Source organism: Micropterus salmoides, unplaced genomic scaffold (genome assembly GCF_014851395.1).
Source record: "Micropterus salmoides isolate LMB-PRFRI ecotype aquatic unplaced genomic scaffold, ASM1485139v1 Ms_hic_scaffold_13, whole genome shotgun sequence".
Lineage (NCBI taxonomy): Eukaryota > Metazoa > Chordata > Actinopteri > Centrarchiformes > Centrarchidae > Micropterus > Micropterus salmoides.
The window spans coordinates 9,190,154-9,210,288 of NW_024040374.1; the positions used below are offsets into that span (position 1 = coordinate 9,190,154).

At 40.9% G+C, this 20,135-nt stretch overlaps 1 protein-coding gene across 1 annotated transcript; it reads right to left on the reverse strand.

Moving 5' to 3' along the window:
- Window positions 1-2,680: 2,680 nt before the first annotated feature.
- ivns1abpa (influenza virus NS1A binding protein a) lies at window positions 2,681-16,571 on the reverse strand. Its single transcript, XM_038715367.1, has 15 exons — window positions 16,382-16,571; window positions 11,050-11,346; window positions 10,715-10,840; window positions 10,081-10,250; window positions 9,903-9,978; window positions 9,599-9,772; window positions 8,504-8,629; window positions 6,749-6,859; window positions 6,019-6,160; window positions 5,546-5,770; window positions 5,251-5,372; window positions 4,834-4,960; window positions 4,570-4,701; window positions 4,116-4,289; window positions 2,681-3,917 (listed from the first exon to the last, which is right to left on the reverse strand). Exons 3-15 carry the CDS (start codon window positions 10,823-10,825, stop codon window positions 3,655-3,657), a joined length of 1,953 nt encoding a protein of 650 aa, XP_038571295.1. The 5' UTR covers window positions 10,826-10,840; window positions 11,050-11,346; window positions 16,382-16,571; the 3' UTR covers window positions 2,681-3,654.
- Window positions 16,572-20,135: the final 3,564 nt, after the last annotated feature.

Here is a 20,135-nt window from a genome sequence, read left to right on the forward strand (position 1 = left end):
ACTCTTAGTCCATTAAATATGAAGCTAGAGCTAGGAGGCGATTAGCTAAACTTAGCATAGCATAAAGACTGGAAGCAGGAGGAAACAGTTGGCCTGGCTCTGTCCAATGGTAACAAATGCTGCCTACCAGCTCACTAATTAACACAAATTAAAGTGAAAAAGATGACTACCCCCAGGACAAAAATTAATAATTCCGGGCAGAGAATAGCCATCAGTGAGATCACGAAAAAATCTTTGAAGATGCAACCTACTTTTTGTTTAGATTTTCCCCTAAGGTTTGCTTATGTTACCGAATCACAGAGTAATGTACGGAGTGTTGAAGGCACTGATGGGGCTACACCGGGCCAAGAAATAGGCCGGCACATAACCCCCTTGAAGTCAAATAACCTTTATACCATTTGGTTTTTGTACAGATTAAATAAATGAGATATAACGTAAAATAATAATAAAATTATTATTATTATAAGATAATAATTAGTGAGCTGTAGAGGTGCTGGTGGGCAGAGTTTACCTTTGGACAGAACCAGGTTAGATGTTAACCCGTTTCCAGTCTTTGTGCTTAGCTAGGCAAAATGTCTTCATATTTAGCTTACAGACATGATAAAAAAGGTAGTGATAGTTTTCAAAAATTAAAATTTTCTGCATACTCATGATTTTCCAAGCCACTTTAGCCTTTTCACAACCAAATAAGAAGAGAAGGAAACAAAGCATTAAAACCTGAAAGTTTGTTTTGAAACCCCCTTTTTTATCAGAAGAACATGTGGACATGTTTGACTATCATTTGAGAGAAACACCATTTTAGGTCTAGTTTGAAAACTAGTGAACTTAAGTTTTCAGCTTGCATAGGTTTTGTTGATTTTGAGGAAAATGTAAATAATTTGAGAAGAAAATATATTTTATGTGAAGGACTTAAATATTTACAAGAAATTAAAAAAAATGTTTTGAAGCATTGTCTCGCTGAAGTCTTTTCTTGTCTGTATTATTTGTTTCCATTTTTGTTTGAGTAGAAGTGATTTCCAAACTAATTTAGCTTCAGTAATTTTAACATCGTAATCGTAACACGTATTTCTTGAGAAGAGAAGAGAGGCTCACCTGCGTAGTAGGCTAAGGGGATTAGAGCATAGGTGACGCCAGCAGACAGTCTGAAATTACACCTGCTCCTGCTGTGACACACAGAGGCTAAAGCATCAATGCCAATGATCATCTGAATTCACTGAACTTCCTGTGTCATTAAATTGTCGCTGTTGGACACGATGTAGACACAGCTGTTATTGAATTGTTAATGATTTGTTCAGTTGTAATGTTGGACTCTGGCATTGATTTCTTTGTTCGTCTGTATCGTCTGCGTCATAGGTTTTTGGCTATCATAGAAAAAACAACCTAATCATTTATAAAAGTGTGCAGTGCAATTTCAATCTTCTCTTCATTTCTAAATTGAAACCATTTTCATGTCAGAAGCAGTCTATGCCAAAGGAACTTTGTGTGATTTAAAAGCTCACCTTGACCAGAAGTGACCCTTTCTCTCTTTAGATACTATATAATTAAACACCTGGCTAATGTGAAACTTCCTTCCTAGAATCCTAGATTGTTAATGTGATGGATATTCCCCTTAACTTCCACAGAGGAACAACTACAGTTCGCTTTCCTCTTACATTTGTTTTCATAATGGTTTTGTCTAAATTTGGTTTCCTGTGGCTGTTTGTAAACAGGGAGATGAAATTAATATTTTTATACTATATTTGCCTGCTTATTTGCATTTTCATTTTGACATGCATGGTTTTTGTTAATTTACCACTTTAGTTCAGTCAGATGACTGCATAAATTCAAAAGCAAAAAAGAGGTAGACAGACTGATAGGCAAAAAAACCCAAGAGGACAGACTTCTCCCTGCTTCTTTTTTTATATGTGGCCCATGCATGCTGCCTCTCTTTTCTGTGACTGTTGTGTGTCAGCAGAGTATCAGAGGCTAACCTGTGAATGAGCACAGGGAAGGGATTTAATAAACTGGCAGTCAGTGGTGTCTGACGTCACGCAGATGCAGCCAGCTCAGCTGGTCCTCTTTCAATACTCCCAGAGTGAGTCGTTTCCTGCTGAGGTCTGTTAGCCAGCTTAGTATAATCTCCCCTAAAAGACACTTAGAGTAGCAGGGGGGAAAAAAACCTGGCTTAATGTGGTAGTACCTGAGGAAAATGGTGGTGATGAAAGCTTAGACAGCAGTGACCGGGGCACAGCAATTACACGTTGGAAACAGAGGGACAAAGGGTAGACAAGGTAGCAGTAAAAGCTATATTTAGGGTCAGCAAATCTGCCTTTAACCATTTTATGCAAGGCTTGCAGCACCTGACTTTAGCTGCTGATATATGATGTAAAAAGGTTAAAGCCTTTAATGCAATCATAACAGCAGGGGTGTAGGATTGGGGAAGGGGAGGGACAAAGGGGACTGAGTACAAAGATACTAGCCTGAATAGGTGCAGATGCGTCGGAGGGGCCCCAAGGAGAATGCTACAGGGTAGGTTCAGAATTTTGTGCTGTGCCCCTCATAGCCAGATATCTCTTCAATATTTACTGCTCCCTGCCAGTCCTGGCAAGAGGTGCAAACCTAAATAACAATGTAAAACAGTATGGCTAAATTACCCAACATCACTAAGTGACATACATGTAGAAAATAGGCCGAAGACAAATCAGATTTAAATGATTTATTAATTAAGAAATGTTACAAATGTGAAATTTCTCGCTTTAACATTCCTTCCAGAAGAATCTGCCAATGCCTGACACTTTAAAACACAAAAGAAAAAAAAGGATCTTCAGTAAACTGCATCTCTAAATACATCAAGTAGTTAAATCACAATAACAAAAGTTTGGTTAGCAGAAGCATGGTTGTGCATGTGTGGAGTGTGCACAAAATAAAAAAAAAAAAAAAAAAAAAAAAAAAAAAAACTAAAACTGGCACTGGTTAGATTCATTGACTTTAGCTGTCTGCTACTACTTTTAATCGGTAAATCAGCAGTGTATAAAAAATATATAAAAAAAGGCCATCATTTAAGATTCAAAAAGCAATTCAGCTCGTTTAAAATGACGGGTGTTTCTCAACTCACACTCTGAGTAAGGCTTCAAATCACTGACCTTTAAGTATGTGAGCAAAATTACATTTCCACAACAGGAATATTGTTAAATAAACTCAACTTTCAAAAGCCAATTGTCACCACTCCATACTGCCACCTTCCAAGTGACCAATAATTGCTAGCTCATCTGAAAACCCTCAATGAAAGTGACAAACCTTTCAACTCTGAGAAAAAGAAAAGCACTAAATGTGTATTAAATGTTGGCATATGACAAAAAAATGAGGAAGAAACTAAATATATACAGCACAAAAACATTGTATGCAATATGCAAAGGAGTCATGTTGCTTCAGGCAATAACCCCTTTGTCCCCACTTCCCAATGCGCCAAATATAAGCCAGTCTTCACTGAAGACCCCTCATCCCAACAACAACCCCACCCCCCAAATATTCGCTTATACGCACGCTCGCTCACTCACTCAGTCAGTCACACACCACAAAAACACGATTACGTCACTAAGCCTGTTAGTTTGGAAAAAGGTGAAGCACTGAAACTCCCCAACCCCTTCCTTCCCACGTCCCCCGTCTTCCCCCTCTTCAGTCAGAGAGGGGAGACAGGGTCTTGGTGCAGTCGTTCCACTCGTCCGTCTCGGGGTTGTACATCTCCATCGTGTTGAGGAACTCGTTGCCATCGAAGCCGCCCACAGCATAGATCGTTTCGCCCAGCATGGCCACGCCTGCATTGCTGCGTGAAGATGTCATACTACCCAGCATCCTCCACTCATTGCGGGCGGGGTCGTACATCTCCACACAGCGGAGCGCATGGGAGCCGTCAAAGCCACCAACAACAAACAGTTTGCCTGGACAGTGGAGTGAGAGACATTGGTATCAGCATAATGAAAAAACACTGTTTGCTTTTTGGAAATGTGTAGATAAGAAGTCAGTTTTCCAAAGAACATGATTTTCTGGTACCACACACACACGCTGCTAGAACTGTCACTTGCTGAACACACATCTGCGGTTCCACCATTCTCACCAGTTTGTGGTCGTGGTCTTACCTGCATGGACAGCGACGCCAGCGCCCCTGCGAGCCACATTCATCGGGGCTATCAGGGTCCAGGTGTTGTTCTCAGGGTTGTAGCGTTCCACAGTGTTCAGGCAGTTCCACGACTCTGCCCCTCCAATCACGTACATGAAGCCATCCAACTCAGACACCGCTGCCTGGTGCCTCCCTGAAAACAAATTTGCTAAATTAATACAACCTTAAAGACCTCAAGCTTTTCTCTTATTAACCGTTATCCTACTTGTGGTCTCATTCCTAAACATAATGCCCTCTCTGCTCCAACAGTCCAATTTCCCAGAGGGAATAAATAACATTTTACATTAAACACATGGACATTTGTTAGCCCTTTGAAAAATATATCACTCAGCTTTATTCTTGAGGTTAGATCATGTGTGTATCAAAAGGTAAATGGAATGCTCTGAATGTAGATGGGATGTGTGGACACGTACTGATGTTAAGGGAGGCACAGTTGGACCAGGTTTTAGTCACAGGGTCAAAGGCATCACAGTTCTTCAAGCCCTTCTGCCCACAGGGGTCCGACCCTCCCACAACATAGAGTTTGTTGTTCAGAGAGCAGACACCTTTAAACAGAGAGGACAGGGATGAAATAAAAACCTAACCTGAAGTCAGTAACAGAGGCCACCAAGTGTTTTCCTGGATAGAAATCATTAAATTCAACAACTGATTAATAAATCCTTGCAGAGGGGGCTGACCTGCATTGCAGCGGTTTGTCCTCAGCTCTGGCACTTGAGCCCATTCATCAGCGTGTGGATCGTACCTCTCCCCGCAGCTCAGCTCGTCAGAATGTCCATTTGAGCCTCCAATCACGTACAGCTGACCCTGTGAGGGGTGTAAATGGACAGAACATTAGATAACGCATCAACTTGATACTTAAATACTCCCATTTAACTTTTGGTTGTTTTGTATTGTAGAAACTACAAGGACAGACAGCAAGTTTAAAGAACTTAGAAAGCCAAGTATTTGGACAGAGTGTAAGCATGCAAGTATTTGCACAAGACCATGGAAACCTATTTTTATCACTGAATGGGTGCGCTCCTGGGCCAGTATTAAAAATGTCACTTTATTGTAGAGTCAATAATTCTGAGATAAAGACAAATCGTGAACCGTACCATGAGCACAGCCATCTGAAATCGAGCCCTTGGAGTCCGCATGGGAGCGATGAAGGTCCAGCGGTCCTCTTTGGGGTCATAACACTCCACAGTCCTCAGACACTCCTCTCTATTGTAGCCTCCTGCAGGAGCATCAAATACATTAAGGTTAAAGTGGCGCTTCTCTAATGCTCATTTATCCATGATCTGCAGTTAAGTCCCACAAAGACAGAGTTTAGCGTTCACACTAACGGCACTACACAAGAAACTGAGCATGATACGATACTCTTATCTTCTAACCCTGTTTATGTCTAACCTGCTGCGATGAGTCTTCCGTTCAGGGCTGCAGTGCCCAGTCCAGAGCGAGCATAATGCATGGGTGAGAGCGGTTGCTCCTCCAGCTCCTCGGGCTGGGCCTCGAAGCTGAGGCTCTTCATCAGGCAGGGGGTGGCAGAGGGAGATGTCTGAGGGCTGCTGCGACCGTGCAAGAAGATCACACACAACACACTGTCCAGCACAGCCAGACACAGGTAGTTGTTGTCTAGGGGTAAGATTGGAGATTGTTAGGAAGTTTTGGGATTAAGCTCAGAATACTGGAGAAAAAGAAACCATTCTGAATTCAGATGCTTTCAAGTAAAGTTGTTTAGTTTTGAAGTCTTGAATCGACCAGACTTCCAACTTTAATTTCACCTAATCTTATTGTGCAGCATCTATGAACACAAACATATTAAAGAAAAATATCTTTCTGGTTGTACTGCGACAAATCTCATGTAGATCATACACACTTACTTGTGGTCTTCTCAGAGGCGATGTACTTCCACTCTCTCCTGGCAGTCTGTTTCGGGGCATTTGCTGCTTGGTTGGAGGGTGACAGGCTTCCTGAAGAGCTGCAGCTCATCTGTCTCTGGGTGCTCTCCCGTACGGGTTTCTTCTGCAAGAGCACAGCGCAGCTACAGAAGCCAAGCTCGCACCACAGACCCACCAGTAGCCAACACCAGCTAATCATACTCCAAACTACGCTATGATCCAGCTGGTCTAATGTAGACATAATGAACCTTGCATGAATCTTGTCCGAGTATGCATTGAAAAATCTCACGCCATCTGAAGCCAACACAGCACTACAAACTCTCAGTCTCAGACCACTCTACAATCGGATCAAACAGCACACAGTTCAGTCACAACTCAAAACAAAGTGGGTAAGAAGCTGAGACAGCCATCATGAGCCCATGCTCAACTGGTTTAAATTAGCTTAAACATCTAAATATGGTTTTAACATATGCTCAACAGCATAGCCAGGCACTTATAGCTCATATCTTGCTAATCTACTGATATTAGTCTTTACATTGTGGCTAAACTGTAGTACTAAATGAGCCTCCTATGATCTACTTCTAGCCAGGCACAGGCTCTGTAGTATTTGTATGCATGGCCCGGCATAAGCTGTACAATAAGGCTACACACTGCCAAGCAAAATGCGGTAGAGACGTCATTACAGTGAAGCCAGGCACAAGCTGTTGAGTACCTGCACAAACTGAAGGTGGTCCTCCTCGCCACCAAACACCTCACTGTGCCCCTCAATCACCAGCCCTCCATCCACCAGCTTATGGTCAGGTGAGTAGTACAGCATTTGCACCTGAAAGACAAACAGGAACAACACACCCATGTGGCTGTCTCCATGGCAACACACTGAGAGCCCCAGCATAAGGGGGATAGGAGGGAGGAGGAGGAGGAAGAAGAGGGGGGGGGGGGCAATGCTGTAAAGAGGAAGAGGGGGAAGGGACGAATGCCTGGATCTTCAGTCGCTTAAATGGAAAGCTTCCTTTAAAAAGACAGATGCTGCTGCCACTGCACAGAGTGGGTTTAGTGTTTGAGCTCAAGAAGGTATCTGACAGTGGCTCTCCTTAATTTGAATCTAAAAAACAAAAATTTTAAAAAAGAGGAAGAGGGAGCTTGTGAAGAATGAGAGACTGCATCTGGAAATTTCTTCTGTGAAGAATGAAGAGGAGGAGGAGAGAAGGAGCTGCATGTCACCCTTTTTTCACCTCTGCTGCTTGGAAACCAGTCCTCTAGCTGAAGGAGTTGGTCATTGTGATGCCAGCCACGACAGGCAGTCAAATCCAGATGACTAGACGGTAGTGCTGGTGTAGGAACTATCATGCTAATCTTAATCATTATCCCCAGGAATAGAATAAATCCAACAAGAAATAAAATTAAAAAAAAAGACAAACACGTGTTCTGTTTCAGCCAGACAAAGTAAAGAGAATGTGTTCAGGTCACCTAGTCCATCTGAAGGGCAAGTTTTAGAAAAAAGTAAAAGGCTACTAAAAGTGTATAAAATGTGAGAATTGCTTATAATAAATCGTTATAATTTCACTTTGAATTAATAATTAATTTGTAGTCCATTGAAATATAATATTTGTACTAAGCAAATCACTATGCCTATTTGCAATGTTGTTTTCTGTCCAATGCCTAATTTGAGTGGTTTTGAATGTGCCGGTGAATAAAGAAGGCCTGTATGAGAATATATTGTTGTGTGCACTAAAGGGGCATTCAATTAGATGTATTTATTGCTAAAGGTTGGTGAGCAATGTGTTCTGATAAATGCAGAAATGGGATGCATCTGTATATGTGGCATGGACAGATGGGAGCACAGTGTTGCTTAGCTGCAAAGAGAGAATGCTGAGAGGCAGTAGTGCTCCTCTCCTCCCTTTCTTTTCTCTCTGACTCATTACCCTGGTGGCTCAGTCCTGGCTCCTCAGTCTGGTCTCCTGCTGCTGCTAATAAACCTACAGGAGAGATAAATCAACGGGGAGGAGGGCCTGTTAGTACTGGAGCAACAAACGTGCACCTGCTCAGATAGTAAAGTGGCAGTGAGACAGTAGAATCAAGGTTCAGACCTTTGAGAACCTGTGTTTTTCTGTTTCAGAGGAGAAGAGCACTGTAGCACTCAGATGGGGTTGTATGTAAACCAACCACATACCCAAAAGAGAACAGTGGAAACAAAAAACAGAGCAAACGGCAGCTCTTTTCAGCTCACCTCTAATTTGTAGTATGGTTCAGGGGTACAGAGTTTCTTACTGCAAAAACCTCAACAAATCAGAAGAAAAAAAAAAAACAACAATCCTGACATAGCAGCATGACAGTGGCATGCCATTTCTATTTCAGCCCCCTTAATGACATCTTAATGTCAAAAACAGGGGGAGTCAGAGGGAGGGGAAGGGGCAGGGTGGGAATGAATATCAGCCTAAGATTTAAGACTGCAAGCCCTCGTACTGACCTCCTCCATAAGTCGTTCCAGTTGGTCTCCATTTTCCCACAGGCTACGCTGCACCCAGTTGAGCACCTTCGAGTAGAGCTTGCCATTACTGGGCAGGGTCAGGTTGTCTTCTAGCATTACTTCTAACTGTAAACACACAACAGGGATGAAACGGGAGTTAGATTTACACACAGAATGACTAAAGTGATTGCTTAACTTAACTCTTTTATTTCTTACTGGAAAACTTAATGTTACTGGCTGAATATTAATGTATCTGAGAATTAGCTCAATGTGATTCATTGCCTGTTTTAGTACTTAATTTTGCCATAGTGACAGGATTCACAACAGTATCATATTAAGTTGCTTGGAAACCACCCATACCATTCATTAAACCAGTAAGCAAAACATTAAAAACACATTGGGAATAATCACTGATGAAATGTATCTGTGTCTGTCAAAAATTCTCAAGCTCCTATATTTACAAATGGTATGGAGCTGGAAAAAAGGGAAATTTTTCACATTTCAGAAGCTGTAATTAACAGAAGTTTTAATAGATGAAGCATTTCATTGTCATACAAGTAGTTCTCACTCATTTTCTGACTGATCACACAATCATTTCCGCCCCCAGCTAATGTACAATCCTATATCAGGGTAAAACGCAATGGAGGCCATTTAATTTGTCTGACTTGTGCAATCTCAACTAGAGAGTTACCTCCTTAAAGTACCTAGTGTTGTTCTCATGTTGAACAAAGACATACATTCCGTAACCCACCAACGCTTGGTCTTTCTACAGCATATGTTTTAAGTCCCCTGCTATAAATACATTCTTAGGAGGATTTTCCTGTTTAGTAATATGTGTAAAGGGCACGCCTTCATACTGTAAGTATTGTTAATCTTGTGTCAAAGTCAGAAAGCTAAAAATAAAAAGCTTAATACAGTATGTTATTCAACTCTGGCTAATTTTAATGCCAACCTGTGTTGATTTGTAGCTTCATGATCAGAGAATGACCCCAACTCTGACAAAGCATCCATAACTTAGTGGTACTAATTAAACTTACTATAAAATACTTTAACTATTAAAAACATTATGGCATTTGTACATATTCACGCTAGTACCTTGAGGCGGGGAAGTTTGAGGAAGTCCTCCTGTTCAGACACTTCCAGCAGATGGTCCTGGATGAAGGAGTCCACCTTGGCCAAAACTCTGGCATCTCCCATAGAGCTGGCAAAGTTACGAAAAGAGATGGCGTTCTGGGAATCCATTTTAGACAGCAGGTAGTCGCCACAAATCTGAGGAATGAGTGGGATATGTTAAAAGTTAATAAAAAGTAACATTCTTTGTAACCTGTTAAATCATGTGTCCAAAATGGCAGCATTGGGGGAGTAAGTTTGATTAAAAAACAGATGAGGAAAAACATACCTGTTTGACTCGCTCCATCTTAAACCTTTTGGCTGCAGAGTAAACTTCCTTGACCAGTTCCTTGTCTGCCTTTAGCCTGTGTTACACACAGAAGACAGAGAAAAAGAGGTTGTCAATCATTAAGTTAAAAGTTAAGAATTTTGAAGATCAGGCGCAAATGGTCAAATGCGCTACTAACTGGGCAGTATAGGCATAGTTGAGCAAGATCTCTACAGCCTCCGGGTCCAAGTCCTCAAAAGTGACATGTGAGACTCCATGAGGCTCATTATCACTATTAAAGATCTCAAACAGGTAGGGACTGCAACAAGCCAGAACAGCACGGTGAGCCATCAGCTCATGACCACACACCTGGACAAATGAAGAGAAAGAGGAAGACAAACAATTAGGATGTGTAGGAATTTGTTAAAAGAAACCCTATTACAAAACATATTTAGTGTTTCAACATTAAAAGGAAACTAAGATTAACCCTAGATTTTGATTGAGAGAATGTCTATAATAAAAAAGCAACATGATCAATAAAGACAAATGAAAGCCATTAGATTCCCTGTCAATTCTTGATTGGCTGCACATGTCTATGAGAGGTCTGTACAATACAAATGGTGGGAACACTTGACATATGAGAGCAATGGAAACATAACAGGAAACACTGAAGTAAATACAAGAATTTTTCTCAAGGTTCCAAGTGACTCACATGAGTTGAAGAAAAGACATACCATCCCTCAGACCTAGTGAACTATGCTGTATAATCTTAAAACCCTTTTTATTTATCTCTCTCCATCTCTCTCATGTGTGTGTGTTTGCATTAGGCATACCTGCAGTCTAACATCGCAGAACTGACCACTCTTTCTCAGAGCATTCATTTTGGCCACGGTGGAATCCAGGAAACTCTCGTCCTCAAAGATCAAATAACCGTTTGGAATCATTTTTTGATAGTATACCTGCAAAGGAAAGATAAAAATATTTAGATTTATTTTTGCCCAGTAAAGCAATACCCAGCATGCTTGTCTTCTACAATCTGTCAAATATGCTTTCAGTTGTGCAACATTGCAATAGCTGGCTTTATTAATTGTTGACCAGAGAAAAGATTAGGTGCCTGTAATGTGCATTGTGTGTTATAATCTGTCCTATGCATTAGTCAGGGTCTTACCTAATACAGAATAATGCAAATCCAGGGAAGCACCACTGCTGAAAGTAGAACAGGAACCAAAGGTAGGCAATAGGCAAAGTAGACTGAGATCACAGTGGAACCCAAGTCTTCTTCATCTGAGGAGAGGGATCGGAAGTTGCTAGAAGAAATGCCAGTTGACTAAACGGGCGTGAGCAGAAGGGAGAGGGGGAGCAGCCGCACCGACAAACTATCAGGCTTGAAGCGACTGTAATCAAGTCCTCGGGATCCCGTTGGCTATAGAGTTGTACTTATTCTGTGTTGGTCATACATTATAACCTAAAAAAAAAATGAGAAGGGAAAAGGGGATATGAGTTTTATTTAGAGGAGAAAGGGCGAATGGCTCATTTTGAAACTGATGCCACTTGTTCTTGGCACTCGTGCAGTGCTAGCACAAGTCAGTTCCACGTGACAACCATGCGCACAGGGAAGGCAGTTGAGACCACCGCTCTCCCTCCTCCTGCTCCAATGTCATTCTCACAAGCCATTTTCCAAACATGCAGTACAGCTCACAATAGTTTTATATTCCCTACATGCATACAAGAATAGACAATATGATTCAGGAAACATTAGTCACTTCAATTCAGGAAGAAAACTGGAACAGCCTTTTATCCCAAAATGCTCTAAACCAAAATGCATTTAGCATTGGTAGCTAAAGTCAGTGCCATTGACACTCCTCCCTTACAACATCCCCCTTTTAGCGCTTTAAAATCTCCACACCTGCTGCTACGTTCCACCGGGCCAAGCAAGACCATTTAATCCAACTCCTGCCGTCAACTCTGTCTTCACTCTCTCTAAAGCAAGGCCACTCCAACTGTATCTTATGTGACAAGCCCCTTTGGCTGGCTCCTCCCTATAGGAACCCTTCATTCAAACATTGACCTATAAGAAACATGCAGGAGGGAACAGCTTGTGACAGTGTTTCCACAGCCACAGTTTTTCCTATGCAACTACATGGCTGTATTATGAATTCTGGTTGGCCATGATAGGTACTCCATATTTCATGTAACCCTGGACCACAAGCCCCACCTACCCACACTTGCATGTCACACCCAATAGAGATCCCATCTGTCAATATTTCAAGATACTTTATTCTGCTATTAAAGAGTTTGGATTTCTCCATCCGTCAAGCCTCAGGCATCTCAAATTGAGCCAAACAAAAAAAAATCCGACTTGTACCAATGAGACAATTACAACAAAAACTAATACAACTGAAGAAATGCCATGCCTGTCCACCACAACCCCAATACCATCTGCAATCGGAAGCTCAGTAAATAAATCACACTGCAATTCCAACAATTTTATCACCATCCCACAGGGGAAAAGAGGACAAGACAGACCACAGCAGCTGCCCCATAAACTGAAATGTTCCACACCCCATGTGATAAGGTTGTACTGGGTAGCCTGGCTTTGCGCAAGTGTTGTATCCAACTTGCATGCAATTCTAACTCATTAGAAAAAGCTGTGATCTTATCAAGTGCTGCGTATATAATGTACTTGTGACTCTAGCGGCTGTCAGTGGCACATTTCAGTAGAAGTGTTTGAGTCATTGTAAAGGGTTTCTTTTAAGTAAAATCCTCTGGTTTGTGTGCAGAACTTACATTTGTACTAATCAATAATGAAAAAACACTAACAGATAAAAGTAGGTATTTACTCCTCAAAGAAACATGTGACTCTGGGAGACATTCTGTTAACCCTGCTGCCTTCTGGGAAGAGATATAGGAGTTTCTGCTGTCACACCACCAGACTGCAGAGCAGCTTTTCCTCACCAAGCTATCAGACTTAAGCTCAAATTCATCCTCAGCACTGCTCCATTGATCATAGTTTTTCCGTTTTTATTTTATAATTGCTTCTGTATTAATGTATATTAACTGCTATGTAGCAGAAGGGAGTTATACAACTCATTTTCACTATATAACTGTTATATTGTGACAAATAAATGTACCTACCTACCATCTGACAATCTCCTTGTCAGGCACAGAGCAAAAACATATTATAACAATTGTGTACACTGTACACAACGCATGAGTAGACTTCAGGCCATGGAGTTATCCGCTAGCACAATACAGACAATATAAAACACAGCGAGATTAACATTAGAGCAGACAAACAGTATGCCCTTTGTATGCTGCTGAAATAACTATCCTCTCCGCAGTCATATGGTTTGGAGGAAAGCTATACAAGCAAACCCAAGGGTATGTCTGAAAGGCACATTTATGACTGAAATAATATTTGTCTTAACATTTGTCTTCAGCTGTAAAAACAATTCTTGTAAGACATCAGTACACTTTGTATTCAGCAACAGTTATTTTCTGTTGTAATAAGCCTGCCCTTAGCTTTCCAGCAATATTTGTAAAAGCTGGTTGAAAAGGTAAACCACACCATTTCTGATTTAACAAATTACGTAAGAGGTTATGACTTGTCATCGGAAACTGCGATCTATCCAATGTTAAATAAAACACTGCAAGATCAACTAAATGCTCCAATCTAGTGACCTACTAAACCCAAAACCACACTATGCCACTTTAAGAAAGAATAAGTCAAGTATCAGAAAGGGAAAAAGAGGGAATTATGTTGAGCTCTGATTACTTAGCCTCTCATTTGAGTCTGTTTTTTTCTTTTGCCCTTTTGACAACTTCTACACAGCACAATACAAGGGGAAAATAGAAAAGGTCAAAATGTGGTTACATCAGTCTGTAGGGGAAGAAGGAATAAAGGAACTATGAAAAGTACACACTGAACATATTGACGTGCCGTGCTGCCCTACTGTTTTGAGTTTGGCAAAGAAAGGCAGATGTGTAAAACTACCAAGATAAGACTGCTGGGAAACACGCCAGAGATTTTTAATGGGTAAATGCGCATGCACGATGGCACATGCTAGAATACAGGCCTAGTCTTTCTGTATTGCAGTGAGCAGCATTTACAGCAACGCTGGCATGGAAAGCTATAATTCACCCTGTCTGCATGTGGATGGAGGAAACACTGACCCAGTTTTCAGTCGTTACGCAACATCTGGCAGAAGATTCTTTATGAAGGCTCAAAAGCTCAACTCCTCTACACGGTTAGGTCCAGCACGCTCGCTTGTGGCCTTGTTCCCCTCTCTATTCTCCATCTAGCACCCCACCAGGCAAGCTGTGCCCTCAGCTCTCTAGATAATTCTTTAACAGACGTGCTGCCTTAATCACAACTGTGATTAAACAATAAACTTCTGTAAACTGATAAGACAATCTTGGCAAAATGAAAACTGCTACACACTGACTATGTACTAAATAGTTGTCTTCTAGGGAAATTGTTGCCCTTCGGTAACCTTATGGGCACGCAAGATTCATCTCTAAAAACTACAGTGAAAACAGAAAATAATTGACAAGATCAGATCGAGGGCTGCGCACATAGGAATTTATGTATAGACCAAAATGCCAGGCAGACTTGGTGAGCTGTAAATGTGGATTTATGGGAACACACTAAAAAAACCAGGAAAGAAAAGGAGAGGACAAAGCAAAGGCACAAAAGAGAAAGAATGAGATTGTTCACAACTTTGTCACAGAGAGTAGCTCTGAATCAGAAAAGAATGTGTTTTCCCTCTCCATTTTTCCATCTGATTAGTCAGGCACAAAAGTGCAGGTCTGCCGCTGAACAATCAATGCTTGTTAGACACCCCTCCAGTGGTGAAGAGAGGCATTGCTGGAGATTTCCCCCAGTTTTACTGTGTGGAAATGTATGCTTAAATTTAATACATCTTGGAATAAGGGTGTGACAATAAAAAACAAATTAAGGAGGCATTAAACATTGTATTGGCTTGTGTTGATAAAAACAAAATCCACATCCTTTATCAAAGCAGTAGCAAAACTGATATCAATGCAACATATGCATCAGCACACTCCACAAAACAATGGAAAACATATCAAATGTGTAAAAATCCTCCACATTCAAAAACTCATTTTGATACCACTAGAAGAAAGGGGAACATGTCTACATGTGTCACTCAGACAGTAAGGATATTTTATTAATCATCTACCGGATACAAAGAGACTGCTAAATGTTTGTCCTTCTTCGTGAAATCGTCAAGCTACCCAGTTATTTGGGATTTTTCAACGTGGTTGCCAGCTTCAGAACCGGATTAAAAGCACAGTAGGTCAAATACTACTGTGGCATTAGTCAACCTGCAGGCAGGAAACACTATACAACTCCTTAAGGAAATATCAAACGTTGAGAGTCACCTACACAATTTCCTTTTACTAGACAATCGATATAGTATAGCCAATAATGTTCAACGTCGACAACAACGGTGACGCGTCAGTATTAACGTTATGTCAAGACTAGCCAGTCTTGTTTTATATAACGTTAGTCTTTGGTCACAGCTCATAAAATCTGACAATATGGCACTAAATGGAGGGCGAGTTAAGGACAGGATGTACCCATGCCATGTTACCCCACCCAGTGGAAGAGTCGTACAGTTGACCTCCCAGTATATCGTATTTGTCTAACGTTATTCGCTGCAAAGCAATGTCATTCATCTGCCTGCCTCCTCCTCCTCTGTAGAGTAAACGTACCAGGGCCATGATGTCTGGCGTTATACCAAGAAGTCATTTAGCTAGTCTGCACACATATCCCGCCACCAGAAACTGGGTCAGGAACAAGAGCCCCCCCCCCCCAGAATCTGATTAACTCGGCTTTTACACGGATTACTCGGACGATACAAATGCTTTAGCCTACAAGGGAGGTACCGCTAACGTTAATGTTTTAGGCATCCGGCTGGAACTGGAAGCCAAGCAGCTAGCTAGCAACGTGAATAGAGATGGAGAGGTCTGGCACGCTCGGAAGCTAGCCTTCTTAGACACCTTAGACTGCTTAACCTAGCTAGGATGGGGGAGCCATAAGACATGCCCGCCGGCTTAATTCATTAAGGAACGCATTCGGTCGTTTTCCCTTGTCCGTGCTCAACCAGCGCGAGGAGTAGTTTCAGTTTTGCCTGGCAATATATGCAAAATATCCGCGTCATTATAAACGTTAACACAAGCTGGATGAGGAAAACGGCGGTTTGTGTGACATTGTCGGCGCCGTAACGGTACAAGAGGCATTTCCAGCTGTTACTTACCACCCAGTCTGCGCAAATACAACAGCTAACGTTACCATTCATTAAAACGCTAAATTAATATATTAGCAGTAAGGGTCAGCTAAAGAATGACGGTCACATTAGCATCCACTGTAACCAACGGCAGATTTAATGGTTTATCCACATTTTAACAGCTAACGTTACTTGACAAAGACATCAGTATCATTTCCTCTATAATATTGAAAACAGAAAAAATCTTACCTGAGGCGTTTGACAACAAACGATATTAGACATATTTAATGCGAATTCAGAGTTGGTTGGTTCGGGTTAGAGGAAAGACGCAACGCGGCTACAGGCACAGCTTGTTGAGCTAGTACTAGTTGGTGTCTGATCTCGCTGTGTAGTGGATGCACGTCCACCCTCCGTCTAGTCTTCACTAGTTCTGATAGAATGGCGTCGGTAACGTCAAAGCGCGCTCCCGACAAAACCTGTGACACCGCCACGCCACTGTGACGTAAACAGAGGTGGGCGGTCTTAAAACGCCTACTCTGAAGGTGATGAAATCCAGGATGCAATACCGTGAATGGGTCATTTACAGAGACTGTATAAAAAAATATATATACAGTATAGGCTAGTTCAAAAGTTTGGGGTGACTTGGACATTTCCTTGTTTTCGAATGATTGAATTCGAATTGTCATACTATGATTGCAAAAGGGTTTTCCAGTGATCAATTAGCGTTTTAAAATGATAAACTTGGATTAGCAAACACAGCTTGCCTTTGGAACACAAGGCTGATGGTTGCTGATAATGGACCTCTGTACATATGTAGATATTTCATTACAAATTAACCATTTTCAGCAACAATAGTCATTTACAACATTTGCAATGTCTACACTGTATTTGTGATCAAGTTGATGTTATTTAATTAATGTACAAAAATGTTTATTCGAAAACAAGGTGTCCAAGTAACCCCAAACATTTGAACGGTAGTGTACATAATAAATATAAGTAATTTATAGTAAAAATAAAATCACCTTAAGTAGGCTACCTTCTGTATTTCAGTTAATTGTTTGCGTCATGATGTTTCCAATGCTATCCTTTCCTTCAATCAGTAGATAGGAAAAAAATTAGAAGATTTTAGAACTATGAAGTAGTAAAGTTTGCCACAGTGGAAAATAAAAGTGAAAAAGTGCTACCTTCAAACTTGTCCTTAAACAAGACGTCTATTTGGCAGTAAAATGTATCAGTAAAGTATCAACAGTAAAAGTAAACTCATTGCAAAGTACAGTAGGCTATAATTTGATCAATGCTGTGAGACTTTGGGAGATTCACATGTGCTCAGATCAGGTGAAGAAGGAAAGGAAGGAAAGAAAGAAATATAAAAAAACAAAAAATAAAGTTCAGAGAAAAAATTTAATGAAAAAGGAAATTGTGATATCAGCAATATGTTATGACATTGGCTTTATACTTTTGAGTACAGTAGTTTTCTTGCCTAAATCTACTACAGTAATGAATATCCAATTATGCCCTCAAAATTGAGGTCAGAGAGCAAGTGAGCTTCAAGTAGTAGTAGGACTAGTAGGACACTTCAGCTGGGTGGAAGCTTGCTGAGTAAAGTCCACTTGGTCCTGGGTCTAACATGGACCCAGCATTGCTCCTCTGCCTTTTGCTTGTCATTGGAATTCTCTCTTTTCCATTTTGTTTCCTGTGTTTTGAATGCATTAGCCCCTCAATGTATGCTGCCGTTAAGAAGGAACATCCGGGCTCAATCCTGTCCACTACTACAGACGTCATCTAGAGGAAGAAGAATCCATTCATCTGCCTTGACTCAAGAGCTTAGTACTACCTCACTACGTCAGTAATTAGATTACAGGATAAGAATCGCTTCAATACCCGTGTGTCAGCCAGCCTTTGTATCTGAACAAGGAGTGTGTACGTGCATGTCTGTATTCATCTACATGTGAAGTTGTTTGTGAAAGCCTGGCACCAGATGAAACTTGGTGACAGCAGCACAAGAGCATTTGGCCACAGCCTTGAAAGTACACTGACCATTGTGTTGAAAACCACAGTGATAACAACTAAAGCCTGGGGTCCAGTCAGTACAGATTATGTTTATCAACACAAAGGAATCTCTTCATAACAGCTCTGGTGCTGGTATTATTACCACAACATGCTGCATCCGTGTGGAGGTGACATTCCTGAGAAGGTGAAAGAAGGGACTGCTGGCTCATGGCAAGAAAATCAGTGGCTGGTTTCCAAGGATAGCCACCTGCATCATATTTCACCTGTATTTCTTTTTTGTAGCTAGGTCTATGTGTGCCTGAACTGTAGAGCAGGAACCCCCATACAGAAGAATTAGATTATCTTCAGCTATCCAACTGTTCACTGTATTGTGTCCACCCTTGGAGGTATTATATACTAAACACAGAATCTGAAAAGCTTACTACAAAATCTGTAAAAAGTTGACAGCAAAATCTGTTGTGAGAGTTAATTTTGAGGTTTTAAAGAAAGGTTTGGGTTCAAGGAAAGGGTTCAAACAAAGTTTGAAAGATACTGGCATAAGCAGCAGCACCAACCAATCTGAATGGCACACTCAATTACTATACAAATTGTGTGGCCAAAACTATTGGGCATTCAGCTGAGACCCCTCTCCTGCGTACATAGAAATTCCCCATCTGTCCTAAAATGCACACATACAGCTGAGCTACTGCACCAGTGCTGTCATAAAAACTCTCCTTACTATGGAAAAGAAAAATAACAAAAGGAGCAACTTACATTTTTCATATCACATCAGTTTCTTTTACCTCTTTCCAGAACCTTGACATTCACTTAAACATGCATTTCTGATGTCAGACCGTATACTCTGAAATTGATAAAACAAATAATTTGTATATTGTAGGTTGTCATCCCCTCATCCCAATGTTTTTCGCAGCTTCTCTTCTACAAGAGCACACATGGCTCGCACACCAGTACTTTATGGTCAGCATTTTTACTTTGCAACAGAAAATATGGATGTGTTTTTGTCAGCATCTTTAATGAAAAATCTTAGCTTTGCTGATGTTTTTATCTCTGACTTGTTATTATTGAAAATTGAATTAGCTACAGAAAGCTGTGTGGGTGTGGCCTTCGTTTAATTCCAACACAAAAGACACAGCCTTCATTTTGCTGACTCATCTTGTAAACTCTGGTGCCCCCTTTATTCTTTCATTCTACAGAGATTTGTTCAATGAGGTGCATAAATGAGTTCTGACAAGGACACTATGAATATTTTAGGTATCTGGGCCCAACAATAACACGTGGCTGGTACTGCTGTGTGGATGTTGTTAAAACAAGCAGGAGGTTTAAGTCTTCTGGAGAACTGAGGGTAACACTGCAATGTTGAAAAACCTGGAGGAAGGAAATAATGGCAGTGATGGCCTTACCAGCTATTTAGTGAGTTATTATTTGGTAAAATATGACAGCATAAAAATAGTTTATTTTATTCCACATTCACATTAGTTTAATACAGTAGAAATTATTTAATTTTGCAGTGTATTGGATTCATTTGTTAAACCTTTCCACATCTTTCTGCACTTAATTCTTCAGTCAATGTGGTAGATACAATATTTACAGCATCAAAACTGTACATGCCTCCCTAGTCCTCTCCCTGGGACACTGAAAAATGAGAACAGTGCCACGTAAGTGTGTACTTACATAGTCCTCTGATAAGGTACTGATAAACTGTGAAACCCATTAAGTTAACCTTCTTATGACAGACCAATGACATTGACGAAACAGAGGCAGTGGGTATTCATTGGGGCTAGCTCAAAGGTGAGAATGCTGTGTCTTTTTAATTTAGGCATCCAAGTTGTGCCCTACTTTATGGTCAATGAGGTCTGAGACATCAAACTAGTTATGTGTTATGTGAGGCATTCCAGAGAATCTGAATTATTTCCTAAGAATCCAGCCTGTTATGTTTTGTTAAGACAGATATGATCTATGCTCCTCCTTTTTCATCCTGTTTCTTATAGAATAG

Coding starts and splice junctions, on each gene's coding strand:
- ivns1abpa (XM_038715367.1), bottom strand. CDS start 10,825: ATGATTCCAAACGGTTATTTGATCTTTGAGGACGAGAGTTTCCTGGAT. Junction 9,979..10,080: donor AACTATGCCTATACTGCCCA/GTTAGTAGCGCA, acceptor TGTGTAACACAG/GCTAAAGGCAGACAAGGAAC. Junction 8,630..9,598: donor TCAAACTTCCCCGCCTCAAG/GTACTAGCGTGA, acceptor GTGTGTTTACAG/TTAGAAGTAATGCTAGAAGA.